The sequence below is a fragment of the Maylandia zebra genome, linkage group LG3 (assembly GCF_041146795.1).
Source record: "Maylandia zebra isolate NMK-2024a linkage group LG3, Mzebra_GT3a, whole genome shotgun sequence".
Classification (NCBI taxonomy): Eukaryota; Metazoa; Chordata; class Actinopteri; order Cichliformes; family Cichlidae; genus Maylandia; species Maylandia zebra.
The window spans coordinates 30,799,120-30,825,387 of record NC_135169.1 but is presented as its reverse complement, the minus strand read 5'-3'; the positions used below and the strand labels follow the sequence as shown (position 1 = coordinate 30,825,387).

Here is a 26,268-nt window from a genome sequence, read left to right as displayed (position 1 = left end):
TTTTGCTCCCACATGATTTGTTTCTGTTTATTTGTTTGTTGAACAGTTCGGGTTGCTGTGAAACTGCAGCACAGCTGGTCTCAGATATTCACTGGTGAGACAATCACTCTCAGATGTGAGATTCAGGGAGGTGAAGGAAAAGTGTGGAAATATGAATGGACAGCACCCAACAAAAAAAGGCCTCCAACATCCAGTGAATACAGGATCAGCAGAGTTTCAGTGTCCCACAGTGGAGACTACAGATGTCGGGGTAGCAGTGACTATCTCTTAACAGGATGGAGTGATGCCTTCAGACTGACAGTTTCATGTGAGTTGGACCATGATTCATGCTGACATTTAATGTTTTCATGTTTACATCTGTCTTAACAGGAAAACTCCAACAATGATCCAGCTGTCTGCAGGCAGCTCAGGACAACAGTTTTTCTCACTGTGCAAACAGAAAGGAGAGACACCATGGAGGCTCTTAAAATATCAGCAATGTAAAGAGGAATGTACAGAGATGACAGTTTGATAAGAGAATGATAAATCAGTGAAACCTATAGTGACGTTTTGTAGGCAGTGTAATGTGGAATAGGCAGAGTAATTTCTAATTTCCTTTTTGGTGTTTGTAGATAAATTATTAAAAAACTGTTTAGAGTGTGATCAGCACTTAAACTAGGTCCTGAGACAAGTGAAGATTTAACGTTTTACTTTTTTTCTGTAAACTCAACAGCAAGTAAACCCAGAGCCACACTGACAGCACAACGTTCAATCATACCAGCAGGGGGCAGTGTGACACTGAGCTGCTCTGTGGAGGGCTCTGCTGGCTGGAAGTTTGACTGGTTCAGACGTGATTCACAGTTTTCTGGAGCTCAGAAAATAGGAGCTGGAACATCAGAGCACACGATCAGTATTTCAGAAGAAGGCATCTATTACTGCAGAGGAGGGAGAGGAGATCCAGTTTTCTCCACAGAGGACAGTGCTGCAGTTACAATTCAGAAACAAGGTGAATGTTTATAGTTTTTTTCTGAAATGCAACAAATTCATGTTTAAATTAAAGTAAGACTTAATATATTTAAATGTATTTTTGCTCCCACATGATTTGTTTCTGTTTATTTGTTTGTTGAACAGTTCGGGTTGCTGTGAAACTGCAGCACAGCTGGTCTCAGATATTCACTGGTGAGACAATCACTCTCAGATGTGAGATTCAGGGAGGTGAAGGAAAAGTGTGGAAATATGAATGGACAGCACCCAACAAAAAAAGGCCTCCAACATCCAGTGAATACAGGATCAGCAGAGTTTCAGTGTCCCACAGTGGAGACTACAGATGTCGGGGTAGCAGTGACTATCTCTTAACAGGATGGAGTGATGCCTTCAGACTGACAGTTTCATGTGAGTTGGACCATGATTCATGCTGACATTTAATGTTTTCATGTTTACATCTGTCTTAACAGGAAAACTCCAACAATGATCCAGCTGTCTGCAGGCAGCTCAGGACAACAGTTTTTCTCACTGTGCAAACAGAAAGGAGAGACACCATGGAGGCTCTTAAAATATCAGCAATTTAAAGAGGAATGTACAGAGATGACAGTTTGATAAGAGAATGATAAATCAGTGAAATCTTTAGTTTGTTAAACAGTCTAATGTGTCACATGCAGGGAAACTAATTAATTTTTGTGTTTGTAGATAAATTAATCTGTGAATGTTTAAAGTGTGATTAGTGCTGTAAGAAATGTATTTTTTATGATGATTTAATTTTTTTAATGGTTTTGTTTCTTCAACAGCAAGTAAACCCAGAGCCACACTGACAGCACAAAGTTCAGTCATACCAGCAGGGGGCAGTGTGACACTGAGCTGCTCTGTGGAGGGCTCTGCTGGCTGGAAGTTTGACTGGTCCAGACGTGATCCAGTCTCTTCTAAAGCTCAGCTCATGAGAGGAAATGAAGCAAACAGAGTTATTAGTGTCTCACAAGGAGGTCTGTACCACTGCAGAGGAGGGAGAGGAGATCCAGTTTACTACACAGAGGACAGCAGTGACGTCGCAGTTCAGCAAACTCGTGAGTTCCCTCTATTATTTCAATGACTGAAAGATCACCCTCTTTGTTTCTGCATCTGTTAAATGAACACTTTGTTTTTCTTTAATGTGAAAGTAAAATTTTGTGGATCGTCTTCAAATTTCACAACAATGTATTGGCGTTGTGGGACATAGGTTGGCTAAGCACTTGAGTTTGAAATTCATTTTTGGGCCCAATGTCAAAGTTGTCCTTAATATATAAATAAAAAATAATCTAGAAACCATTTTTAGTAACATATAATATGAAACAGCATTGAGACAGCTGTACAACACACTATAATTTTTTTTAATACAACACCCTGTTACCACCCCATACATTTTTGCAGCTTCACATGCTGCATGAATATATCTTTAAATCTCAAGTTTTTACAGAAGCCACAGACTTCAGCCAATTCTGCTGCAGTTATTTGGGTAAAGAATAATACACAATTTTCTGTATAATGCATCAAGGTCAAAGGTCAGGGTCCCACTTTTCTTTTTCAATACAACATAATATGACGTCACAATGGCACAACAATATATTTATATGCTACACTATATTTCCATATTACTAATGCTGACATCAGCATAAAACGTTAAAGTTTTAGTACAACTCTTGCCCTTCAGAGGGAGCTGTGATCTCCAAGTGCTCTTATTATTATATGAAACAGAAATCATGATGCACTTCTCTTGACTTTGATTCTTGTCAATGGATATTTTTCTGTGAACAGTTCCCAGTAAGCCCACTGTGACCCTGAAGCCATCCTGGACTCAGATATACAGCGGTGAGACAGTCACTGTCAGATGTGAGATTCAGGGAGGTGAAGGAGCTCAGTGGACGTATGAATGGAGAGCAGCCAAGTTAAACACACCTCCAACATCCAATGAATACAGAATCATCAGAGCTACTGAGTCTGACAGTGGAGGATACAGCTGCCGGGGCAGAAGGGACTATTTCTTCTCAGAGTGGAGTGATATCATCACACTGACTGTATCATGTAAGTTGAACACATATGAATTCATAACAAATGAATCTGTGAAGTGTATTGTGATAATATCCTTTGTCTTTCAACAATACTGCAGCTTTTGTTTTGTTTTTTAGCTTACAAATAGCTTTGAATGTGGTTCCAAAAACAACAACACTTACAATGAAACATCTGGAAAAGGAAAAGAAAACCAATCTGTAATTTAAGGAGAAGTCAGATTATCTCAGATCTTCACCTATATATTTATTTATTTATTTATAAAAGTTGGTACAGATAGATGAAGGTGATGAGTTTTCAATGTAAAATGTTATTTGGTCGTTGTTGCAAGTCTATGAATTATTTAAAATGGAAACATTAAATCACTGTAAATACCTTCTTTGTCACTGATGACCAGTGTTGGGTAAGTTACTTTAAATTAGTAACTTAGTTACATTACTAGTTACTTCTATCAAAAGTAACTCAGTTACTTCAAGTTAATCGTTACTTTCAGAGTAACTAGTTACTAGGGAGAGTAACTTTGGTTTTACTCAGAATTCTCTTGTTAATGTGTTGCTTCCATAACTGGATACCCAGCAAGAGTGCCAGTCTTCTAGCTTGCTTACTTGCCACAAGTGCACTGTGCCACCTACCAATAGAAAGGAAAAGATAATGTGCACATTTCCACGAGAGAAATCCCACACCTGATTCTATCCTAGCCTGCTTTTTACATCCAACACAAAAACTGCAGTCGTGGTGCTTTCGATTGTACTCAGAACTCGGAAATTCTGCCTTCCGAATGGGAAGATGTAGGTAACACCAGACTGCAGATGAGCTGCATACAGGGCTGGACTGGGACAAAAAAATCATCCTGGGCATTTTGACTAGAGACCGGCCCACCATTATAGGAAAAATCATAAAGCCTTTGAATGAAAACAAACACTGTTATGACAGTGATGTACACTGTTCTGATGGTATATATGCATCAATCTATCAATTGTTTGTTGTAAGACTCAGATAATTATTTTTTTAAAAGTGAGACATTTTAAATGAGAATAAGAAAGTATTTCCTTGTGCCCCCCTTTCCCTTTTAATGCCCTACATGGACCCCTGGCAACACTTTGCTAGATCCGCCCCTGCACAGTTACCAGCTGTCAGCTACTTAGAAAAGGATCCTGGTGTTATTTGTCTCTCAGAAACAGTTCATAACTTCCCTTCAACTCATTCATGTCACCTAAAAGGTAAACCTGTTTCTCCATCACCTGTTCAGCTCTGATGATTCAGAACCATATCATGACCAGCAGCTTTACAGCTGTGGCTCCAGCAAACATCAGCTGATACTAGAAATTAATATTAAATAAATTCTAACAACAGCTGATCAAGCTTAAAAGTGCTGCTGTTGTTTGCATCCGCTGGTTTCCTGTTTCTGGCGCAAAGTGGGCGACAAATAAACAAGAGAGAAAAGCCGATCAGCTGATCATTGATCAGTTTCATGATTGAAGTAGAAACAGGAGAGGGAGGGTGAGAAAATGAGAGAAGAAGAGGCAGCTGTGCAGCGTAAAGACGCAGAAAAACTCCAGCTTTGTGTCTTTTTCCATTCTAGCTGAAGTCCAGGACAAACTGTGTTCCTTTCACCTCAATACGAAACGTGTAATATTTTCTCTGAATACGAGACGATTCCGTTTTTTACGGTTGGCAACTCTAATAATTAACCTTATGAACAAAGTAAAGTTCAACATCAGTAACATAGCACCCACCCAGCTGTATAGAAACTCCGTCATGCTAGCTAGCATGCATTACGAAAAAGTCAGCATAACGAAAATAAACTCCATCTAAACTTGGTTCATATCTGACCCAGATGGACTGCAGGTTATAACTTCTTACCTGAAGTTCAGTTCACCTGACACTCTCGAACCAGCGGCCGCTTCAGGTCTCTCCTCTTGCCTCCCTTTTCCTTCATCCACCTGCTGGCTTCCACCACTTGCTAATGTTATTGAATCTGTGGAAGCTCCGCGATAGCCACCACACGAAGTAACGAATAACGAGCCTATCTAAATCCCAGTAACGAGTAACGCGTTCCTGATTTTGGCATAATAACTAGTTACCGTGCTCGTTACCACAATAATAACGTAGTTACTTAATAATGCGTTAGTCCCAGCACTGCTGATGACTGACAATCGGTGTTTAGTGCAAGGCTTGTTATCTTCCATTCCCAAACAATCACAGGGTATTTAGTTTGTAATAGTTGTTGTAGAAAAATGACTTTATAAACTCTGATGAGGACAAATAGTCTGGGTGTAAGAATAATGACACTCTCCCACGCCAGCAGAAAGAAAAGAAGCAATTCTGTGCATTGTGATGATTAAAATATGAATCAAAAGGAAACTGAGATGATGCAGTATTCAAAACTGTTTTATTTGATATTTGTCTTTCGGTCAACGAATAATAAACCACAGGAGTAATTAGTCCTGATAAATTACTCAGCGAGTGTTTAAAGTTTAATCACTACTATAAGAAATTTTCTTCGTGAAAAAAGTGATGATCTAATGTTTTACTTTTACTCTAAACTCAACAGTAAGTAAACCCAGAGCCACACTGACAGCACACAGTCCAGTCATACCAGCAGGGGGCAGTGTGACACTGAGCTGCTCTGTGGAGGGCTCTGCTGGCTGGAAGTTTGACTGGTTCAGACGTGATTCAGAGTTTTCTGGAGCTCAGAAAATAGGAGCTGGAACATCAGAGCACACGATCAGTATTTCAGAAGGAGGCATCTATTACTGCAGAGGTGGGAGAGGAGATCCAGTTTTCTCCACAGACGACAGCAATGACATCATACTTCAGCGAACTGGTGAGTTTAAAATTTTAATTTGGAACAAAACAACAATGTCTGCGCAGGCATAGAGTAAGGAGTTCATTCTTCTTCTTCTTCTTCTAATTAATATTACAGTGTTTGAAAAATGTGATTACCAAAAATGTGAGTGCTTGTTATTGAAAATTATTAAATCATGTGTCATGCAGTCTAATCACTGGAGAAATTATGTCAAAAGTTATTGATCTGATCAGAAAAGTAAAATTACAATTAAGATTTTAGGTTGGATTTTAAAAGAAACTTTCTTTTTTTTCATTCATTTTGCGAGGGAACCAAAGCAGAGTCAGCTACAGAGGTCTATCAAAATGTTTAAGTACTTGGGTCAAACGGCTGAGTGTCTGCACACTGAATGAATCATTATATAATATTATATTATATTATATTATGCAAATACTATATAATATTTTAGTTGCTTTTAAACATTCCTGCACAACAAATCAGCATTCAAATAATTACGATAAAAACCTGCTGCTGCATGTTTTTCTTTGTTAGTTCGTAACAGGATCACAGTGACCCTGTATCACAGCTGGTCTCAGATATTCACTGGTGACACAATCACTCTCAGATGTGAGATTCAGGGAGGTGAAGGAAAGGTGTGGAAATATGAATGGACAGCACCCAACACAAACAGCCCTCCAACATCCAGTGAATATAGGATCAGCAGAGTTTCAGTGTCCCACAGTGGAGACTACAGATGTCGGGGTAGCAGTGACTATCTCTTAACAGGATGGAGTGATGCCTTCAGACTGACAGTTTCATGTGAGTTGGACCATGATTCATGCTGACATTTCATGTTTTAATGTTTACATTTACATCAGCTGATTTAAAAACTCAAGCACAGCCTGTAATATTGATTGATAATACTTTATTCATCCCAAGGGAAATTGGGTTAAGGCTGTCAGCCTTGCCAGTGCCATCTCACCCTTCCAACCATACATACATTGCACAAACATCACGGGGAAGACAGGTCAGAGAGGTATAACAATGGAAAATGCACAACATGGTGATAGACGAGGAGAAAAAAGAACTCCCCCCAGACTGAGCTCCAACAGGGAGAACAGTTTGAGAACAGAAAAAACACCTCAGCACAAAGCATATGAATCATCACATCTCACAACATAGAAGACATAAGGTTTGAAGGTGTTTGGAGGGGTGGGGTTGAGTGTAGGTCTGTGTCAGTGTACATGCTTATGTGTGTGTGTTCCGTATTCAGCCGAGAGAAAGTGTCCCTTCACTCAGTCAGGCAAAAGTCAACAATCTTGTGTCGACGTAGGTAGTGTTGAAGGAGGGGGGAGAAAGTCACAACAACAGTCTTGTTATCTAAGTAGAATTTTTGTTATTCCCATCAGCTTTTGCCTTGAGCATCCAATTGCGCTGGGGGGGCGCATGAGATGAAGGTGATAGTTGTTTTGGTTAGTGCGAACAAACTGCATCCAATTTTACAGTTGGTCTAATGTCCATCACTTAGGGCTGCACAATTAATCGTTAGAAAATCGCGATCTCAATTCATACTTACGTGCAATCTCATTTCCAAATGACAACGATTTAAAAAAAGAAAAAGAAAAGATGACGATTGACGATAACCGCATTTTGATCCGGGACATATTCTGCATGACAACAAGCGCTCACTCTTCCTGCTCAACAAATGACAGGAGCGGAGCCTTATACCACGTGATACAGAAGCCAGCTGGCAGGGTAAAAACAACGGAGAGCACGTGAGAGATCACGAAGCTGGAAAGGCCAAGGAAGTCACAGGAGAAAATCCGTCCTGGTCAACCACCCAAACATCAATAACAAGAACCTTATACAGCGCTTCCCCATACCCGTTGAACTCCCGCAGGCACAAAGAAATTACGGAGGCTATCACTTATCACCCGGCTAAAGATATGGCTCCCATCAACACTGTGCAAAACGAGGGATTTGGGAAAATGATCAACACCCTAGTTAAACGCTACACAGTGTCGTCCCGCAGCTATTTTTCAAATGTTGCACTACCTGCTCTATACACGCAGCGTCGAGCAACTGTGGAGGCGGAATTACAAGCATTACAACATTTTGCGGCAACAACGAAATGTGAGACATTTATTTTTATGTTCATTTATTGTTTTTATGTTCAGTCTCAACTGTTACGAAATTGATGTGCAGTTAATAAGTGCAATAAATATTTATATTGGAAAAGAAAATCGTGAGAGAATCGTGATCTCAATTCTAAGCCAAAAAATCGTGATTCTCATTTCATGCAAAATCGTGCAGTCCTACCATCACTGGTCACCAGGTGTCTCAATTCCCATTCTTCTTCTCCAAGATCTTATCCATATTGTGTTCAATAAACACAGTCTCACAGTACTCACAGCCCTGCCCATCATGTCAGCCAGCCTTGTGGGATTTTGAACAGCTGTGAACAGTGTGTGAATGTGTGTGTGAATGGGTGGGTGACTGGATGTGTAAAGCGCTTTGGGGTCCTTAGGGACTAGTAAAGCGCTATACAAATACAGGCCATCTACCATTTACCATAGCTGTAGCCACTTCTTGTTCTTCGCTAATTCCAGGTCCGAGCCAGCTCCAATCAGCCAGAACTCTATAATCGTGGTTCCGAATTGGTAGATGTCGCTCAATGTCCTCTATCGAGAGTGGCAAACCTGTTCTGGGCCACCAAAGGGCCGTCATTCTTTGCGGTATGTGGGCCATGTGCAGCACTGGACTGGGACAAAAAATCGGCTCCGGCATTTTGACTAGAGACTGGCCCACCAGGTATTATAGGAAAAACCATAAAGCCTTTGAATGAAAACAAACGCTGTTGTCACAGTGATGTACACTGTCTTGTTGGTACATATGTATCAATCTAATAAACTTAAACCTACACCATCCTCCCTATTCTGGTATTCTAAACAGTACTTAGCCGAAACCCAAAGAGTTGGTCGAGTTAACCTCCTGAACTATCTACAACACATGGTGGAAACCTAAAATTAAGCCAGAGAAGACTAGAGGTGAGACATGATCATTACTGAATATTAAAAATAATAAATGACAGACTTAGTGATATTTTCATAAATTATTCATTTACCACATCAATAAACAGCATGGCAGGGCAAAATATTTTGTCTAACATGTGTAGCTGTTGCTGTTCTGTGAGTCTATCGTGCAAGTGGTGTGATATGCCCATGTAGAAAGGACGGCACTGCAACGCTGGACTTGCCCTTACTCTGGGCTCCCTCTTTATTCTGGCAACTGGTACAAAGTAAACAGCACACAGTCGTCATTAACAGTGTGCAAAGCAACTGCAACATTCAGTTCACCAGCTTGGGAGTATTTTCCTTTTTCTTTCCAAACATAACACTTAACAAGATATATTTAAAGAACACAACATCAACAAAGTCTTTCTTTTAAAAGTTCTAGCTGAAACCAAACCTGTGATTGTATAGTAGCAGTATTATTTATTTATTTTTCTCCTTGTGGTAAATGAGTGATAAGAGACATTATATCTCCTTTTTCCTAACCAACAACAACAACAACAATAACATATAAAAACAGCTTTTCTATTATAAAACAATCATCATTGTTCATCTTTTTTTTTCCTATACAACAGCATCAATTAAAACTTATACTTAACAGTGCCTACCTGGTACAAAGAAAACAGCACACAGTCGTCATTAACAGTGTGCAAAGCAACTGCAACATTCAGTTCTGTTGAAAAGAATTAGAACAATGACAATCTCATAGAGAAACATTAAAGCTGAGTGCAAGTCAAAAAGCTAACGAGTACTAGCTTAGCATGCTAACTAAAAATGCTACTCGTGAATAAAGTTAGTACCCATGCATCAAAATGCCTGTAGCTTTCAGGTTACATGCTAGTACTGCTTACAATCAAAATACACATTGACAATTACCACTATAAGAATGTTTTCATTAATACACATACAAAACTGACAACAGTATCGCTCACAAGCATCCCCCCACAGAGCGACAAAAGGACCCCCTGATGATCCTCTAATCCTTTTGTCCCTCTGTGGGGGGATACTCCCACTAGGTTTATATCTGGGACTCTCCACCATTTGACCTTAGAACTGAAGAAGCTTCTCGGATGAGAGGTGAAACGTCTTCAAGTAACTTAAAGAAGTCCAGACGCTTTTCTTTGCAAGCTCCTTTGACTACGATGACCTGGATGACTGAGAACCTTCACAGACATACTACTATTAAATTGTACTATTTTAACCCCTGGGGCATCCTAGAAAAATGCATACTATATTAAAATAGAACTATTAATAGTAGTGTTTTATTATTTTTAACTACTATCAAAAACGTTTTTAAAATAATTGTTTGGGAAAAGGAAGATAAACCACGTTGCATTGAACACTTATGGTCGGCCATCAGTGGCAAAATTCCCACATTGAAACTGACTGGAAGTTATTTACGTTGATTTAATGTTTCCATTTTAAATCATTCATAGACGCGCAACAACTGCTAAATAACATTTTACATTGAAAATTCATGATAACACTCACCAGACTCCAACAGAAATAAAGGTTGTTGTTTAGTGCACTGAAACTATTAAAATATTAATGAAAAGGGAAACAGGTATGATGAGAAATTTAAAGCTGTTATATCCGATATTTCTCTTTCAATAAATAATAAATCAGAGCGAGTTTGATTTTGTAACATAGTCCAATATGTCACATGCAGAGTAATTAGTCATTTCTACTAAAAGTGAATATTTAAAGTGTGATCAGTGCTGTAAGAAATTTCTTCCTGAGACAAGTGACAATCTATTCTACTTTTTCCTGTAAATTACTTGCAGATCAACCCAGGGCCACACTGACAGCAGGAACAACCATCATACCAGTAGGGGGCAGTGTGACACTGACCTGCTCTGTGCAGAGCTCTGATGGATGGAAATATGAGTGGTTCAGACGAACCCAAACAACCTCTGAAGGTAAAATCAGAGGTCAACAAAACAGAGATATCAGAGTATCTCAAGGAGGAATCTACCGCTGCAGAGGAACAAGAGGAAACCCAGTTTACTACACTGATAGAAGTGATGATGTCACCATTGAGATAACCTGTGAGTTCAGTCATTTAGTTTGAAATATACATTCACTCATGATTATCAAACATACAATGTGAAGTTTTCTGTGTTGATTTCATGTTTCTGTTTGTATCTCAACTGTTAATATGTGTAAACAGTTTCCAATAAAGTTGTTGTAAAACAACAACCCAACTGGCCTCAGATATTCAGAGGTGAGACGATCACTCTGACATGTGAGGTGCAGGAAGGAGGTGAAACCACTGAGTGGTGGTATGGATGGAGAGGACCCAGCACACCCACACAGTGGACACACAATAATGATGTGACATTCAGAGTTTCTGAGTCCAGCAGTGAAGACTACATGTGTAAGAGTCGACGCAGAGATGACTCATATTCTTCAACAGAGTGGAGTGAAGCCTTCACATTGTCAGCATCAAGTAAGTCATGTTTGTTGTGTGATCTCCATTTGACAAATGTCATCATGGTCAGCACAGGATGAATTCAATGGTCTACAAAGCATGTTACATTGTTAGTCAGACAAAGAGCTGCAGCTGATAGTAGCCTCATTGTAGACAGTTTGTCACCACTTTGTGTCACGAACTTTCAACTGGTATAGAGACGCCAATGCTGACCTGCTGCTCCATCACCTGAGGACACTAATGATATAAACAGGATGAAAATATAGTATAGTATCTGCACGTTATGTACAACTGGCAGATAGAGGAAGTGGCTGACATCCAGAAATCCTACCAGTGGCTGGACAAAGTTGGACTGAAAGACAGCACAGAGGCACTAAGCATGGCAGCACAGGAACAAACTCTGAACACAAAATCCATAGAGACTGGGCTCTACCACATCAGGCAAGACCCCAGGGGCAGGCTATGTAAAGATGCTCCTGAGTAGAGCTGGGCGATAGAACAATAACGATATGTATCGCGATATAACTTTTACTCGATAGAGAAATTAAGCTATCGCGATAGACCTCGCCGCTCTTGTCCTCTTAAAGAAAGAAAAAAAAAAGGTCAGCCAATCCAAATTAAGTAGCGCAGAGCCGAACCAATCACAGCCGCAGCGTCACATCACGTGACTTGTTACGTACAGCACAAGTGCCAAGCTGCACGTGTGTTTGTTTGGGAAGCAGCCAGCGGGTAATGGAGCCAGCGCGTAATGGAGCCAGCGCGTAATGGAGGAAATGAGTGTGCCGACTAGAAAATTCAACCGAGCGTGACCGAAGAAAAACCAGATGATGGTTCCAATGCCGGAGAGATTGTCGAACGGAAGAGCCATAGAAGTTCCGTAGTGTGAAGGTATTTCGGCTATTTCAAGTCTGACAAAACCAGAGTAGCGTGCACTGTAAATTGTGTCGAAAGCAAGTCTGGAAATACAATAAACTGGTGCATGCGTCACACTGTGCGCCACGTTATTGTTTCGGTGAAATGAATTTCTACAATACTGTTACTGTTAATTCTACTCTCTGCAGTGTTTAAATGCTTACATATACACACAGTTACTGTCCGTCGACACATACGACTCTGTTCTGCTTCTATGCCCCAGCTTTGTTTACTTTTTCCCACCGAGGCTTCTAGACTTCTGATTGGCCAACATTTCTGCACAGTTAGGAATCTAGCTCCACCTGCTGCTTTGGCATGTTCATAGCAGCGTCTTCCTTCATTTCTGCCTTTATGTGTGGACGGGATTATTTTTTAAAACGAAAACGGAAAATCTCCGTTTTCAAAAACACCCGTGTACGTGTGGACGTAGCCTCAGTCTCTGACTGGAAGCGCTAATTCGTCATTCGGCTTTTGTCAGACTAAAGTAACTGTTAAAACTGTTTGAAAAGCTAAGCTATACAACAAGGAGAGATTGAGAATTTCCTTTTAGTTCTCAGTTTATTTGATATTGACAAAAGTTAGTCAGTTTTGTCTGTTCTTCTGTAAAACAAACTAAGATTTATTTTTAGAATTAATATTTTGTTTCTAAGTGGAATTGACAATTTAGTCTGTTTCGTTTGTTCTATTTTGAAACTCAAACGCTTTAGCGGCTGCCTTTTGTGTAGTTTGCAATATTTGCCTTTATTTATCTGAAAAAGTCTCATGTTCCTGAAGTACCCTGTTGAACTTATTATGGTAAATAAATATTTAAATAAAAACAAGCTGCTGATTATTTCACATTTTACTTGTGAGCAACGGCACATTTAAATCTTACAAATATAGTTATTTGGCTTATATCGTGATAGATATCGTTATCGTCTGAAATGAAAAAAACATATCGTGATATGAAAAAATCTCATATCGCCCAGCTCTACTCCTGAGACAATCCAGCACATAACAGCGAGGTGCAAGATGTTAGCAGGCAGGGCACACATGAAATGCTATAACCAAGTGGCCGGCATAGTATACAGAAACATCTGCGCCAAGTATGGCCTGGAAGCCCTGAGGTCAAAATGGGAAACCACCAATGTTCCCTCTAAGCTGCACGCGTGCACAATTGCGCACTGCTGGCCCGGTCTCTGCACACAGAAAAGCTGCGTTGCACACAAAAAAAAAAAATCGAATCTAAATTGAAATTAAAATAAATACGTTAACAATTCATTCTCTTTTGCAGTGTGAGTCAGAAAGTGACCGGTGACTGGCTGCTCCAGTCAATGATGCGATTCACATTCGTATATATGCAGCTAATCAATGTCGCTGACAGGCTATGACAGCGTCTCTATGTGCCGACACCGGTGTTTTAGCTAGCAAAGCGGCGTGGCTGATGTGGAGTGAAGCCACGTTAATGACAACGTGTACAAGCATTGGGGATGCGAGGAGGACAGACAGAACAATTGACCGTCAAAGTGTGGACTTTATACCAGTTTTTAAATTCTGTTAATAGGTCACGTAAAAGCAGAGTTATAATAAAAAATATATGCAATGTTCGTTTTTTTTCCTGAATACTATTGTTGTTCATATTTACTGCGGGAAGAAATGCTAAAAACAGAGTTTTATAAGAAAAATGCTCGAAAGCACTCTCCGCCTGTGAGCAAAAAATCCCCCTAAAAACCCCACCCTTTCCTATTGGTGGAAAAATGGACCATGTCGACCCATCAAAAAATGATACGGCAACATGGCATTTAATTGTATAGGAAGTTGGTAATTTTTAGGAGTGACGGTGGTGTTTTGAGATGTGAGAGATTTGCGACGTTTAGTGTGTTTGGAGTCTAAAGTTAGTGTGTAGTGTAGTCAATAAGATAAGATAAGATAAGATAGAACTTTATTAATCCCTCGGGTGGGTTCCTCTGGGAAATTCGACTTCCAAAAAAAGCACAGCAACGACCAAAGTTACAGTTACAGAACTGTTATATATATATATATATACACACACACACACACACACACACACACACACACACACACACACATATATAAATACAGAGACAAATATAAATAAAATATACAAAGGGGATAAATAGAATAAATAGGAATAAAAAATAAAAATACAAGTGAATTGCACATCTCAAGTATTGAGTCTATTGCACTGTTGACTATTTACAAAAAGTATTGCACAAGGTATTGTACAGTGAGGTGAAGAGGCACTACAGCTTAGTTGTTCCCCCCTCCTTTGTCCTCCTGTTTCCCCTCCCTCTCCCCTCCAGAGAGAAGTTAAACAGTCTGATGGCGTGTGGGACAAAGGAGTTTTTAAGTCTGTTAGTTCTTGTCTTGGGGAGAAGCAACCTGTCACTGAACAGACTCTTCTGGTTGTTTATGGCCGTGTGCAGAGGATGCCCAGCATTGTTCATAATGTCCATCAGTTTCTTTAATGTCCTTTTCTCTGCCACTGTCACCAGAGTGTCCAGCTTCATGCCGACCACAGAGCTAGCCCTCCTGATCAGTTTCTCCAGCCTGGATGAGTCCTTCTTTGCTGTGCTGCTCCCCCAGCACACCACAGCATAGAAAAGTACTCCAGCAACCACTGACTGGTAAAACATCCTCAGGAGCTTCCTGCAGATGTTAAAAGACCTCAGCCTCCTGAGGAAGTACAGTCGGCTTTGGGCTTTTTTATACAGGTGCTCTGTGTTGCATGACCAGTCCAGTTTATTGTCCACCCACAGCCCGAGGTACTTGTACTTGTTGACCACCTCCACCTCCTCCCCCTCTATCTGAACTGGCAGTGGACCTGCTCTAGACCTCCCGAAGTCCACAACCAGTTCCTTAGTCTTTGAGGTGTTGAGTTGCAGGTGGTTTGTGTGACTCCATGCGACAAAGTTCCTCACCAGACTTCTGTACTCCTCTTCCTGATCATCCCAGATACACCCCATGATGGCCGTGTCATCTGCAAACTTCTGAATATGGCATAATTCAGAGTTGTAGCAGAAGTCAGAGGTGTACAGGGTGAAGAGAAGAGGGGACAGCACAGTTCCCTGTGGTGCTCCTGTGCTGCTGACCACTGTGTCAGACGTGATGTCCTTCAGCCTGACGTACTGTGGTCTGTCGGTGAGGTAGTCGGAGATCCAAGCCACCAGGCAGGGGTCCACCTCCATCCTGTTCAGTTTTTCCTGAAGCATACAGGGCCGGATGGTATTAAAGGCACTGGAAAAGTCAAGAAACAGGATCCTGACCGTGCCTTTTCCCCCATCCAGGTGTGAGTGGGCTCTGTGTAGGAGGTACAGGATGGCATCCTCCACTCCGACACCCACCTTGTATGCAAACTGTAGTGGGTCCTGGGCATGTTGTACCTGTGGTCGGAGGAGGTTGAGGAAGAGCCGCTCTAGAGTCTTCATAAGATGTGACGTCAGTGCCACCGGTCGGAAGTCATTCAGCTCATTGGGCCGGTTCTTTTTGGGGACCGGGACGATGCAGGATGTCTTCCATAGGGCGGGCACTCTCCCCAGTCGCAGACTGAGGTTGAAGACTCGTTGTAGCGGCTCCCCAAGTTCAGCAGCACACGCCTTAAGCATCCTAGGACACACCTTGTCTGGGCCTGCTGCCTTTCTGGGGCGAAGCTTCCTCAGTTGCCTCCTGACCTGATCCACTGTGACACTGGGAGATGTTTGGGAGGAGGGGAGGGGGGGAGATGTCTTGCTGCTGAGAGAGGGATTGGAGGAGGGGGGGTGTCATGGTGTCAGGAAGGGGGGGAAGCGAGGGAGGCAGGAGAGTGGGGAGAGGACTCTGTAGTGAAGGTGAGGGTGAGGGTGGGGGGGTTGTGGGCTGGTCAAACCTGTTGAAGAAGTTGTTGAGTTCGTTTGCCTTCCCCACAGTCCCCCCCACTGTGCTTTTCTTGGTGTTGTGGCCTGTGATGGTTTTCACACCATTCCAGACCTCCCTCATATTGTTCCTCTCCAACTTCTGCTCCACCTTCCTCCTGTAGGTGTCCTTTGCTTCCCTCAATAGTTTTGTTGTGTGTGTCAGAACAATGAGGCAACTGCTGAATGTTACAGGTGTTACAGGAGTGATACAGCTCCAGTTGTCAGGCCTGCAGGTATCAGGCTGTTGTTCTCCTTTATCTCATAGTGGACAGAAATTATTTTTGGAGTGGCACAAATAATTTGTGTGGCATCAAATTTGATGCAGAACACCTGATTGTTCTGTAAATTGTTTTAAATGTTTGTTTTAAAAACTACCTTGGCTGCATTTTTAGGTAAACAGCTGCAAAAAACTTTGGTGTTTGCAAAACTCAGTTACTTTTTTGAAGAAGTAACTATATAATTAATTGCCCAACATTGGTCATTATGTAATGTATTTTGCATACGGAGAGTTACAGGACTCTCTCCCAGACCACAAACTCATACTCATATTACAAGTCAGAGCTTTATAAAAAAAAGAAAAAGAAAGTTGTGTTTTCAAAATTGGTGTTCAAGTTATTTTTGGGCGAACCAAATTTTGGTGGACCAGGGTCTGCGTGCAGCCCGTGTCCATCAAAGCATGGCGAATACACCCTTGACATCTTACCGGCATGCAGTACGTCCCTCCTGGACCAGGGGCGGGCGCTGGAGCGCCGGCAACACGGAACACCTGCCCGGACATTCTAAGCGCAGGTGCCCCAGCCACCCACACTTCCAGCAGTCCGGCCCCGACGTCTGTGTGGCTCCCCGTGGCTCCGGGGCAACCTCGGTGGCCGCCGGGGTTCCGGCGGACAGCAGCGGCCGGAACGGGTTCCTGGGGCTCCGTTCCCACAGGGCCGCCGTCCCTCTGCTGTGACTACAGGCGCTCCGCCGTACCTCCTCATGGCTGGGTCCCAGGTTGGCCGCCAGATAATCGCCGCTGTCAGATCTGCCGGGCGGTGGCAGCGGACCCAACGAGCCATAGCCTCAGGCAGGCCCCCCACGAACTGCTTGAGGACGATCAGATTTAGCAGCCGAGCCTCCCCAGCTGAGGGGCCCGGTCGCAGCCACCTCGCTGCCGTATCCTCCAGCTGCCGAGCCCATCCAAATGGCCGCTCCCCTCCCGTCATCGTGCTGGCCCGGAATTGCTGACGGTAATCCTCCGGGGAGAGGCCCAGACAATCCAGCACCACCTAGCACACATCCTCAAACACCCCCTGTGAGCCGGGGGGCAAGCTCAGAGCCGCCGTCTGGGCCTCGCCCGACAGAAGCGGCAGCAGCCAGGCGGCCCGTTCCTCCTCCGGCCAGTGACAGGCCACCGCCGTGGCCTGGAAAGCCTCGATGAACACCAGCGGGTCCTCCCCATCCCTCATCCGGTGCAACATCACCGACAGTGGAGGGAGGGCCGCAGTCCCCAGCAGCTGCCCCAGAGCTGCGGTCTGCTGCTCCGATTGCTGGTGAAGCAACGCCAGCTGGTGGTCCTGCGTGGCAGCCTGATGAGCCGCCATCGCCGCCATGTCCAACATCATCTGGCCCAAGATCTGCAGCGGTTGGGCGGGTGGCTGAGCGGACAGCGGAGCCGCCGGGAGAGCAGGTGGAGCAGGCTGGGGATTGGACATCACGCCAGGGTTTTGGCACCAGTGTAACGTTTGTCCTGTAAAGCATCCACGGGACACAGGTGTGGGGACAGCAATACTGAAACTGTACTGAAACTATTAAAATATTAATGAAAAGGGAAACAGGTATGATGAGAAATTTAAAGCTGTTATATCTGATATTTCTCTTTCAATAAATAATAAATCAGAGCGAGTTTGATTTTGTAACATAGTCCAATATGTCACATGCAGAGTAATTAGTCATTTCTACTAAAAGTGAATATTTAAAGTGTGATCAGTGCTGTAAGAAATTTCTTCCTGAGACAAGTGACAATCTATTCTACTTTTTCCTGTAAATTACTTGCAGATCAACCCAGGGCCACACTGACAGCAGGAACAACAATCATACCAGTAGGGGGCAGTGTGACACTGACCTGCTCTGTGCAGAGCTCTGATGGATGGAAATATGAGTGGTTCAGACGAACCCAAACAACCTATGAAGGTAAAATCAGAGATAAACAAAACAGAGATATCAGAGTATCTCAAGGAGGAATCTACCGCTGCAGAGGAACAAGAGGAAACCCAGTTTACTACACTTATATAAGTTATGATGTCACCATTGAGAAAACCAGTGAGTTCAGTAATTTAGTTTGAAATATACATTCACTCATGATTATCAAACATACAATGTGAAGTTTTCTGTGTTGATTTCGTGTTTCTGTTTGTATCTCAACTGTTAATATGTGTAAACAGTTTCCAATAAAGTTGTTGTAAAACAACAACCCAACTGGCCTCAGATATTCAGAGGTGAGATGATCACTCTGACATGTGAGGTGCAGGAAGGAGGTGAAACCACTGAGTGGTGGTATGAATGGAGAGGACCCAGGACACCCACACAGTGGACACACAATAATGATGTGACATTCAGAGTTTCTGAGTCCAGCAGTGGAGACTACATGTGTAAGAGTCGACGCAGAGATGACTCATATTCTTCAACAGAGTGGAGTGAAGCCTTCACATTGTCAGCATCAAGTAAGTCATGTTTGTTGTGTGATCTCCATTTGACAAATGTCATCATGGTCAGCACAGGATGAATTCAATGGTCTACAAAGCATGTTACATTGTTAGTCAGACAGAACTGTAGATTCAAACAATTGAAGATATGGAAGTTATGAAGCAAGGTATATGGAATTCAAAGAAAAAAAATCATAAAAAACTCTAAATATGTTTTATATTTTAGATTCCTCAAAGTAGCCACCCCTTGCTTTGTTTACAGCGCTCCAAACCCTTGGCCTTCTCTCAATGAGCTTCATGATGTTGTCACCTGAAATGGTTTTTACTTCACAGCTGTGCCTTGTCAGGGTTTATTTGTGGAATTTCTTGCCTTCTTAATGGGGTTGGGACCATCAGTTGTGCAGAAATCAGGTTGGTACACAGCTGACAGGAGCCCGGAGTCCAGATAAATGCCACGCAGAGTTTCAGTAGCAGACACATCTCTATATCAACTGTTCAGAGGAGACTGCGCAAATCGGTCTTTCATGGTCAAATATCTGCTAAGAAACCACAACTAGGGAAAAGCAACAAGCAGAACAGATTTGTTTGGACAATGAAACTCAAGGAATGGACATTAGACCAGTGGGAATCTGTGCTTTGGTTTGATGAGTCAGAATTTGAGATGTTTGGTTCGACCTGTCGTGTCTTTGTGCGACTCAGGAAAGGTAAAAAGATGGTCTCTACATGCATGGTTCCCACCATGAAGCATAGAGGAGGAGGTGTGATAGTGTGGGGCTTTGTTGGTGACACTGTTGGGGATTTATTCAAAATTGAAGACACGCTGAACCAGCATGGTTATCACAGAGTTGTGCAGCGATGTGCTATCCCATCCGGCTTGTGTTTCTTGTGTTTGACAGAAATATGCAGTAATGCGTTACTTGTAACGCTTTACTGTAATCGATTACTTTTTTCAAGTAATGAGTAAAGTAAGGGATTACTATTGCAAAAACGGTAATTAGATTACCGTTACTTTCCCGTAGGAACGCTGCGTTACTGCGTTACTAAAACCGTGATTTTTTTGCGAGAATGTCTCATGACATTGACGTAAGCGAGTGCGACGTTCGTGACAACAGCTGTGTGCAGATCAACAATGGATCACATATCGAGTTCGGGAGAGAGTATGAGCGTGCAGCGGTTAAAGCGTGGAAGTACTGACCTTATTTTGAGTTTGATTCCATAAAAAGTGACAAAAACATTAGTGTCCGTTGTGAGTGGGAAGAAAACTTCTTTTTACAGCGAAAAAAAACCCCTAAACTTCCAAGCAAGCACCAAGTGCACAACGACATAATGGGAAACTCACAGAGAAACTTGCGGATTCTTCCACTGACCGCTGCGGCACACCTGCACCAGGGTAAACCTCCGCCTACCCCACTCCTACTTTACAGGTGAAAATAGAGCAACAGGACCGCTAGTCTTTGATTTTATTTATTTTCTGCTGTGTTTTACTTGCATCTATTTGAAAGAGTGAGTGTTAACACACAAAAAAAAATATTTTATGTGCTGCAATGTGTAGAAAATAGGTTTAAATATTAAACAAATTTCTTCCAGCCAGAGAATGTTGCATATAATTAAATTTTTGCTTGATGCATAAAGTTAAAAGATTAAAACTAATAAAACAAGTTTTAAAAAGGGACTTTTCCATTTGATTACATTTTGTATGATGGGTTATGCAGAAAAAGTACAATTGGGCTGAAAGATCTATCGCTTTATCACCTCTTCAGGTTGTAAATCGTGTTTTTAAAAAGTAACTAAGTAAATAATTACTTTTGAAAATATGTAATAAGTAAAGTAACGGGATTACTTTTTTGGGGAAGTAATCAGTAATTAGTTACTGATTACTTTTTTCAAGTAACTTGACCAAAACTGGTGTTTGATTGTTTGATATTTCTCATCATCTCTGTGAACTCCTTCAAGACTGTTGGAAAACCATTTCAGGTGACAACATCAGGTCATTGAGATAATGAGTGTGTAAAGCAGTTATTGAAGCGAGGGGTGGCTATGTCTTGTGAGAATCTACAGTGTAAATAGTCATGAAAATAAAGAAAAAACCTTTAAATAAGAACATGTGTCCAACTTTTTGTCTGGTAGTATATGTGTGTGTATGTATGTATTGTCACGGTCCTGGGTCTCCTGACCCAGCGTTTTTAGTTCTTTGTGATTTTTGTATTATTGTACTTGTGTGAGTTATTCTATGGTTTCTAGTTTCGATCCCTTGCCCTTCATGTTTCTCTGTGTCCCCTCTGTTCTGTGTAAGTCTGTGTCTGCATGTTTGAGTTCCCCTCTGTGTCCTCTGCCTTATGGTTTATGTCTCTGTGTTTCTTAGTTGCGGTCTCCACTGTGTCAAGTTCGCGTCTCTGTGTCCTACTTTGCTTGTCTCGTCAGTCCTGATTTCTCCCAGCTGTGCCCTCCTTCTGTGTCTCATTCCCCTCATTACTTCCCAGTGTATTTAAACCCTTTGTTTCTCTGAGTCAGTGTCGCGTTGTCCCTCATGCTGTGTGGATCTCCCTGTGTCTCTCTGTGAGTGCTTAGGTTGTTGTTTCCCCAGTTTAGTTTAGTTTGTATGTTTGTCTTACCAGCAAATAAAGCTGTGATTTTTGAGTTCATCCCCTGAGTCCGTGAGTCTTGCATTTTAGGTCCAACTCCTGCCTGCCGCACAGCGATTCATGACATGTATATGTCCTTTTCATAAGAGCAGATAAACCCACAGCCACAGTGGCACCAGAAAAGGCAGTCATATAGTCATACAGTCTCTCCTCACGGTCTCACTGTTTTTCTCCATCTGTTAAATGAACAGAAAATGATCTTTTTATTTTTGTGCAGGTCCATTCCTAACTATAAAACAACAAATTTACCATTATTATGAAATACATATCTTAATATTTCTCTGTTGATTTTGTTTCTATTTTATGAATATTTTTCTGTGAACAGTTCTCAGTAAGCCCACTGTGACCCTGCAGCCATCCTGGACTCAGATATACAGCGGTGAGACAGTCACTGTCAGATGTGAGATTCAGGGAGGTGAAGGAGCTCAGTGGACATATGAATGGAGAGCAGCCAAGTTAAACACACCTCCAACATCCAATGAATACAGAATCATCAGAGCTACTGAGTCTGACAGTGGAGGATACAGCTGCCGGGGCAGGAGGGACTATTTCTTCTCAGAGTGGAGTGATATCATCACACTGACTGTATTGTGTAAGTTCGAGATGTTTCATCTATAATAGGTAAAAAAAAAAAAAAAAAAGGCTTATTCTATGATACAGCTTTCTAGCTATCTTAGTGCTGCTCAACTTTCAGATGGCAATAAAAGTAGTTTTTTTTCTTTGTTGAATAATAGTATTCACAGTGAAAGATCCAGTACAGAACAATGTCTATCACAGCATCATCTTTCTTATCTGCCCTGTCAACATCTACTGTACAGATGGTGAACCTGTCTTAGCACATCCACTAAGAAAAAAATAATTATTTGTCTTAATTTATTATTTATTTCTTCTTCCTTTTATTCTTCTTCTCCTCCATTTCTATATTCACTGGTTTGTCTTCTGAGTATCTGAGAATTTTTCCTGTGGCTCCACATGTGGAGTTTTACCTATTCCAGCAACTTACTGTATTATGGTGTAGTTAGTTCAGTTTGTTTTAGTCTAAATTTATTTTTAAATGGATTGCTAGACACACTTTTTTTTAAATAGAAAATTTGGAAAAAGTCTAGCTGTGATTTAAAACTGTAAAATGGCCTAATTTTATTTAAAGATTTGGCTGGTGCTGATATGATTTATCATTTTTCTCCATTTACATTATTATTATTATTATTATTGACATTAACTCTTAGACGAAATCAAAGTACATAAAATGTATCCACTAAATGTATTTAGGATTAGAAAGTGTTCATTTCTCTGCAGTAGAACATCTGATTCTTCTAGAGTGTGATCAGTAAATTATGTCACACTTCAAGTATAACATTTACTATTATTATAACAAATATATTCCTAAAACAGTGAATTAAATATAAACAATTCACATTGGAGGTCACACTGACTGATCTTTGTGAGTCATGATAGAATTACTTGTAATGAGACTTGAAATCCTTTAAGCCTTGCAATTTTCAACTCGAGTGGACAAAACAGTGTGTCACGGGAAGGTCTCTTCCTTCATGCAGAGAAGGAAGAGGATAACCCATTTTACCACACAGAGTACAACAGGGAATAAGTGAAGTTTTGATTTGGGGTTTAAAGAACAATGTAGAATAAATTCACGATCGTGCTGAATTCGCGATTCAGCATTTAGATGAAGACACAACAGCATAATATTTCTTTAACCTGTTTGGCATTATTATTATGTGTGTGTGTGTGTGTGTATATATGTAAATATGTATATGTGTGTGTGTATGTATGTATATATATATATATATATATAATATATATAAGGGGTGCAACGATACACAAAATTCACGGTTCGGTTCGATACTTTGGTGTCACGGTTCGATATTTTTTTCGATACAAAAAAAATGTTCATGCCTTTTTAATTTGTCATTTATTAAAATTATAAATATATATTTTAACTCAAAAGTACAGTTTTTAAATTTAACCCTAACCCTTGTGCGTGTTTTTTTATTTTGACAGCGAATGCGCACCTGCAGACCACTTATGTGCAGCCCTGGTTATTTAGCTCGTCATATTGCAGCCACAGAAATTATTTTGTCCATGAAACCATAAAGCTGCACTTTCTTTTTGCCTTATAGTCTGATTTGTCATTACTTTTCCGTTTTGTGGTAAGCTTTTCTTTGGCTGTCACTTCTTCACCCTGACCTGTCTTATTTGGCTCAGCAGAACTGAAATATATATCCTGCTGCTTTTACACACGCACTCACATAAGCTCAGCGATTCTCTGCGCGATCAACCTCTCACATGTTTAAGCTTGCTGCGGGAGATTTCACTTGTCATGTTTGCATAGTAAGCTAACGATTAATAAGACGATGTCAGAGGAATTGGTGCACAAATTATCATCACTCACAGATCAGTGCTGTCGCTCTCTATACACAGTTCGCGCGATTGCAAAGTGAAAGCAAAAAAATAAGCGCAAATTCAAACGCGATTTCAATATGTCACATATTGACAGTGGCTCACCGATGCCAATGACATAATTACCCAGCTACATTTCTGAAACAATGCAAAAGCATTGACATATATTTTTCCTTCCTACAATAGCCCGATGGGCAGGGAAGAGATAGATTTTGGTAGCCCGACTGGAAAAATCGCTAGCCCCGGGACGTCGGGCTAGCGATATTGCAAGCCCTGTATCTGATTGAGGAATCACTCATCTTTGGAAAAGAGAGTTTATTACAGAGAAATGTCTCTTTCCAAAATAAAAGCTATACTATCCGCTTCTTCTGGGCTATATTCTCAGCAGCATATTAAACATATCAGGTCCCCATAAGGAGAAGCATGTGCTAACAGCTGTCTAAATGACTCGGCTAAAGTTAGTAGCATGCTTGCTTGTTTTTGTCTGCTTCCACTTGTCTTTGCACTAGGATGATATCGGCTTAAATGTGCAGTCATATTCGTTGTGTTCCCACTTGTGCTTTCAGGTTAATCTCGTTGAAATGACCTTAACGCCACAACACGGCAAATCTCCGTTAACGAGTTACCCCTGATCACCCCGTGCATGGGGCTAGACGGCCAACACGTTAACGAGCTAACTGCGCTAACACACTAGTTCCCACCCATGTAATTGAGCATTGCGTGGCACATCCAACATACTGTTTTACTTTAGTCCATGACTCGCTTACCTTCAGGGTCATACGTCACATGAAAACCAAAATAATTCCAAACGCCAGATCTGAATGAGGGTGGGGGAGGTTCAATTTGCCATGTTGCAAGGAGAGCTTAACTTCTGTCTCGCTAGCTTGCCCTGCGCTCTTCCTTCTGACGATGCTGTCTGTGTTGAGCGCTCAGTGGATCTGCGCTCGACAGTGCAGCCTAGGCGGAGTAGTCCAACGCAGATTCACTGAGCGCTCAACACAGACAGCATCGTCAGAAGGAAAGTTGATAAAATAAATTACAAATTTTGTATTGTTCGATACATATGCGTACCGAACCGAAAACACTGTATCGAACGGTTCAATATCGATACGAATATCGTTGCACCCCTAGTATATATATGTGTGTATGTATATATGGTGAAAAGTTGAATTCAGTCTTAAGAAATGCTACTAGACATGTTTTCTGAGAAAATTGTTTTTCAACAGATAAACCCTGTCCTGTCCTCACTGTGTCTCCATCATGGCTGAGTCCTGGAGCCTCAGTAACTCTGAACTGTGAGGTTGAACATCCGTCTGCAGGATGGAGCTTCTACTGGTATAAAGCTGTTCCTGATCTATCACAGAAATCCTCCAGTTATGAGCTGCTACCTGATGGCAATGGGACTGCAAACAACTCCTACATCATTCATGGACAGACACACACAGCAGGATATGTGTGCAGAGCTGGAAGAGGAGACCCAGAGTATCACACTGATTACAGTCAACCAAAATTTGTCTGGTCTGCAGGTCAGTTTGATTCTGTTTATCATCACAATAAACCAATTTTATGTCAACTCTTTTCACCAAATATCAGCTCATTAAAATTCAATAATGACAATTAAATGTCTGTGTATATTGAATATTTCCATTTTTATTTATGATCAAACTGATTTTGTTTCTTTTCATTATTTTTGCACTTGTATAATGTGATAATATGGAAACAACTATTTTTTTAATTAGTTTTTTTCTTTGCAATGAGTATTTTTATTTTGGATATTTAAATTCATTTTATTTACATAGTCATTATTTCTTACATAGGATTTGGATAAACAAAGTACATTTTCATCACGATATTTTGAATCCTAACATCTGTGAGCTTTGTGTCTTCACTGCATGTTGTTTCCAGATGTTCATTCAGCAGCGTCTCTCACAGTGAGTCCTGACAGAGTGCAACACTTCACCTCTGACTCTGTCTCACTGACCTGTGAGGGAAAGTTCGCTGAGTGGAGAGTGAGAAAGTTCTCTGAGGACGGCCGACTCTCTGACTGTAGCAGAATGACTGGATCCACATGTGACATCAACACATCAAAGTCAGATACTGCAGTGTACTGGTGTGAGTCTGGATCAGGAGAGTTCAGCAGTGCAGTCAACATCACTGTTCATGGTATGTTTTTACACACATTTCCTTAACTGCTTTTTTTTTTTCATTTCAACCATTTAGAAGACACATATTGTGAATATTTATCCAATTTTCCCTCTGAATGTAACAGAATTCTGCGTGACAAAATGGCAGTTTTAGTTATATCTACAAAGTAATTTTATTGATTGAAACAAATTACATCCAAATTTTAGCCAGTGCCAGATTTTACATTTTCAAGATTTTTTCATCTTTTAACATACAATAATGTTTCATTCACC

At 41.3% G+C, this 26,268-nt stretch overlaps 1 protein-coding gene across 1 annotated transcript in view; it reads left to right on the top strand.

Moving 5' to 3' along the window:
- The first annotated feature begins 1,114 nt into the window (after positions 1–1,114).
- LOC106675852 (Fc receptor-like protein 5) overlaps positions 1,115–26,268 on the top strand; it is a 40,360-nt gene continuing 15,206 nt past the window's right edge. Inside the window, exons 1-12 of the mRNA XM_076881692.1 lie at positions 1,115–1,371; positions 1,764–2,036; positions 2,764–3,030; positions 5,570–5,842; positions 6,356–6,622; positions 10,659–10,922; positions 11,045–11,323; positions 18,148–18,411; positions 18,534–18,812; positions 21,762–22,028; positions 25,078–25,377; positions 25,757–26,014. Coding sequence (XP_076737807.1) covers positions 1,910–2,036; positions 2,764–3,030; positions 5,570–5,842; positions 6,356–6,622; positions 10,659–10,922; positions 11,045–11,323; positions 18,148–18,411; positions 18,534–18,812; positions 21,762–22,028; positions 25,078–25,377; positions 25,757–26,014 — 2,845 coding nt within the window. The 5' untranslated portion in view covers positions 1,115–1,371; positions 1,764–1,909. The remainder of the gene's footprint in view (positions 1,372–1,763; positions 2,037–2,763; positions 3,031–5,569; positions 5,843–6,355; positions 6,623–10,658; positions 10,923–11,044; positions 11,324–18,147; positions 18,412–18,533; positions 18,813–21,761; positions 22,029–25,077; positions 25,378–25,756; positions 26,015–26,268) is intronic.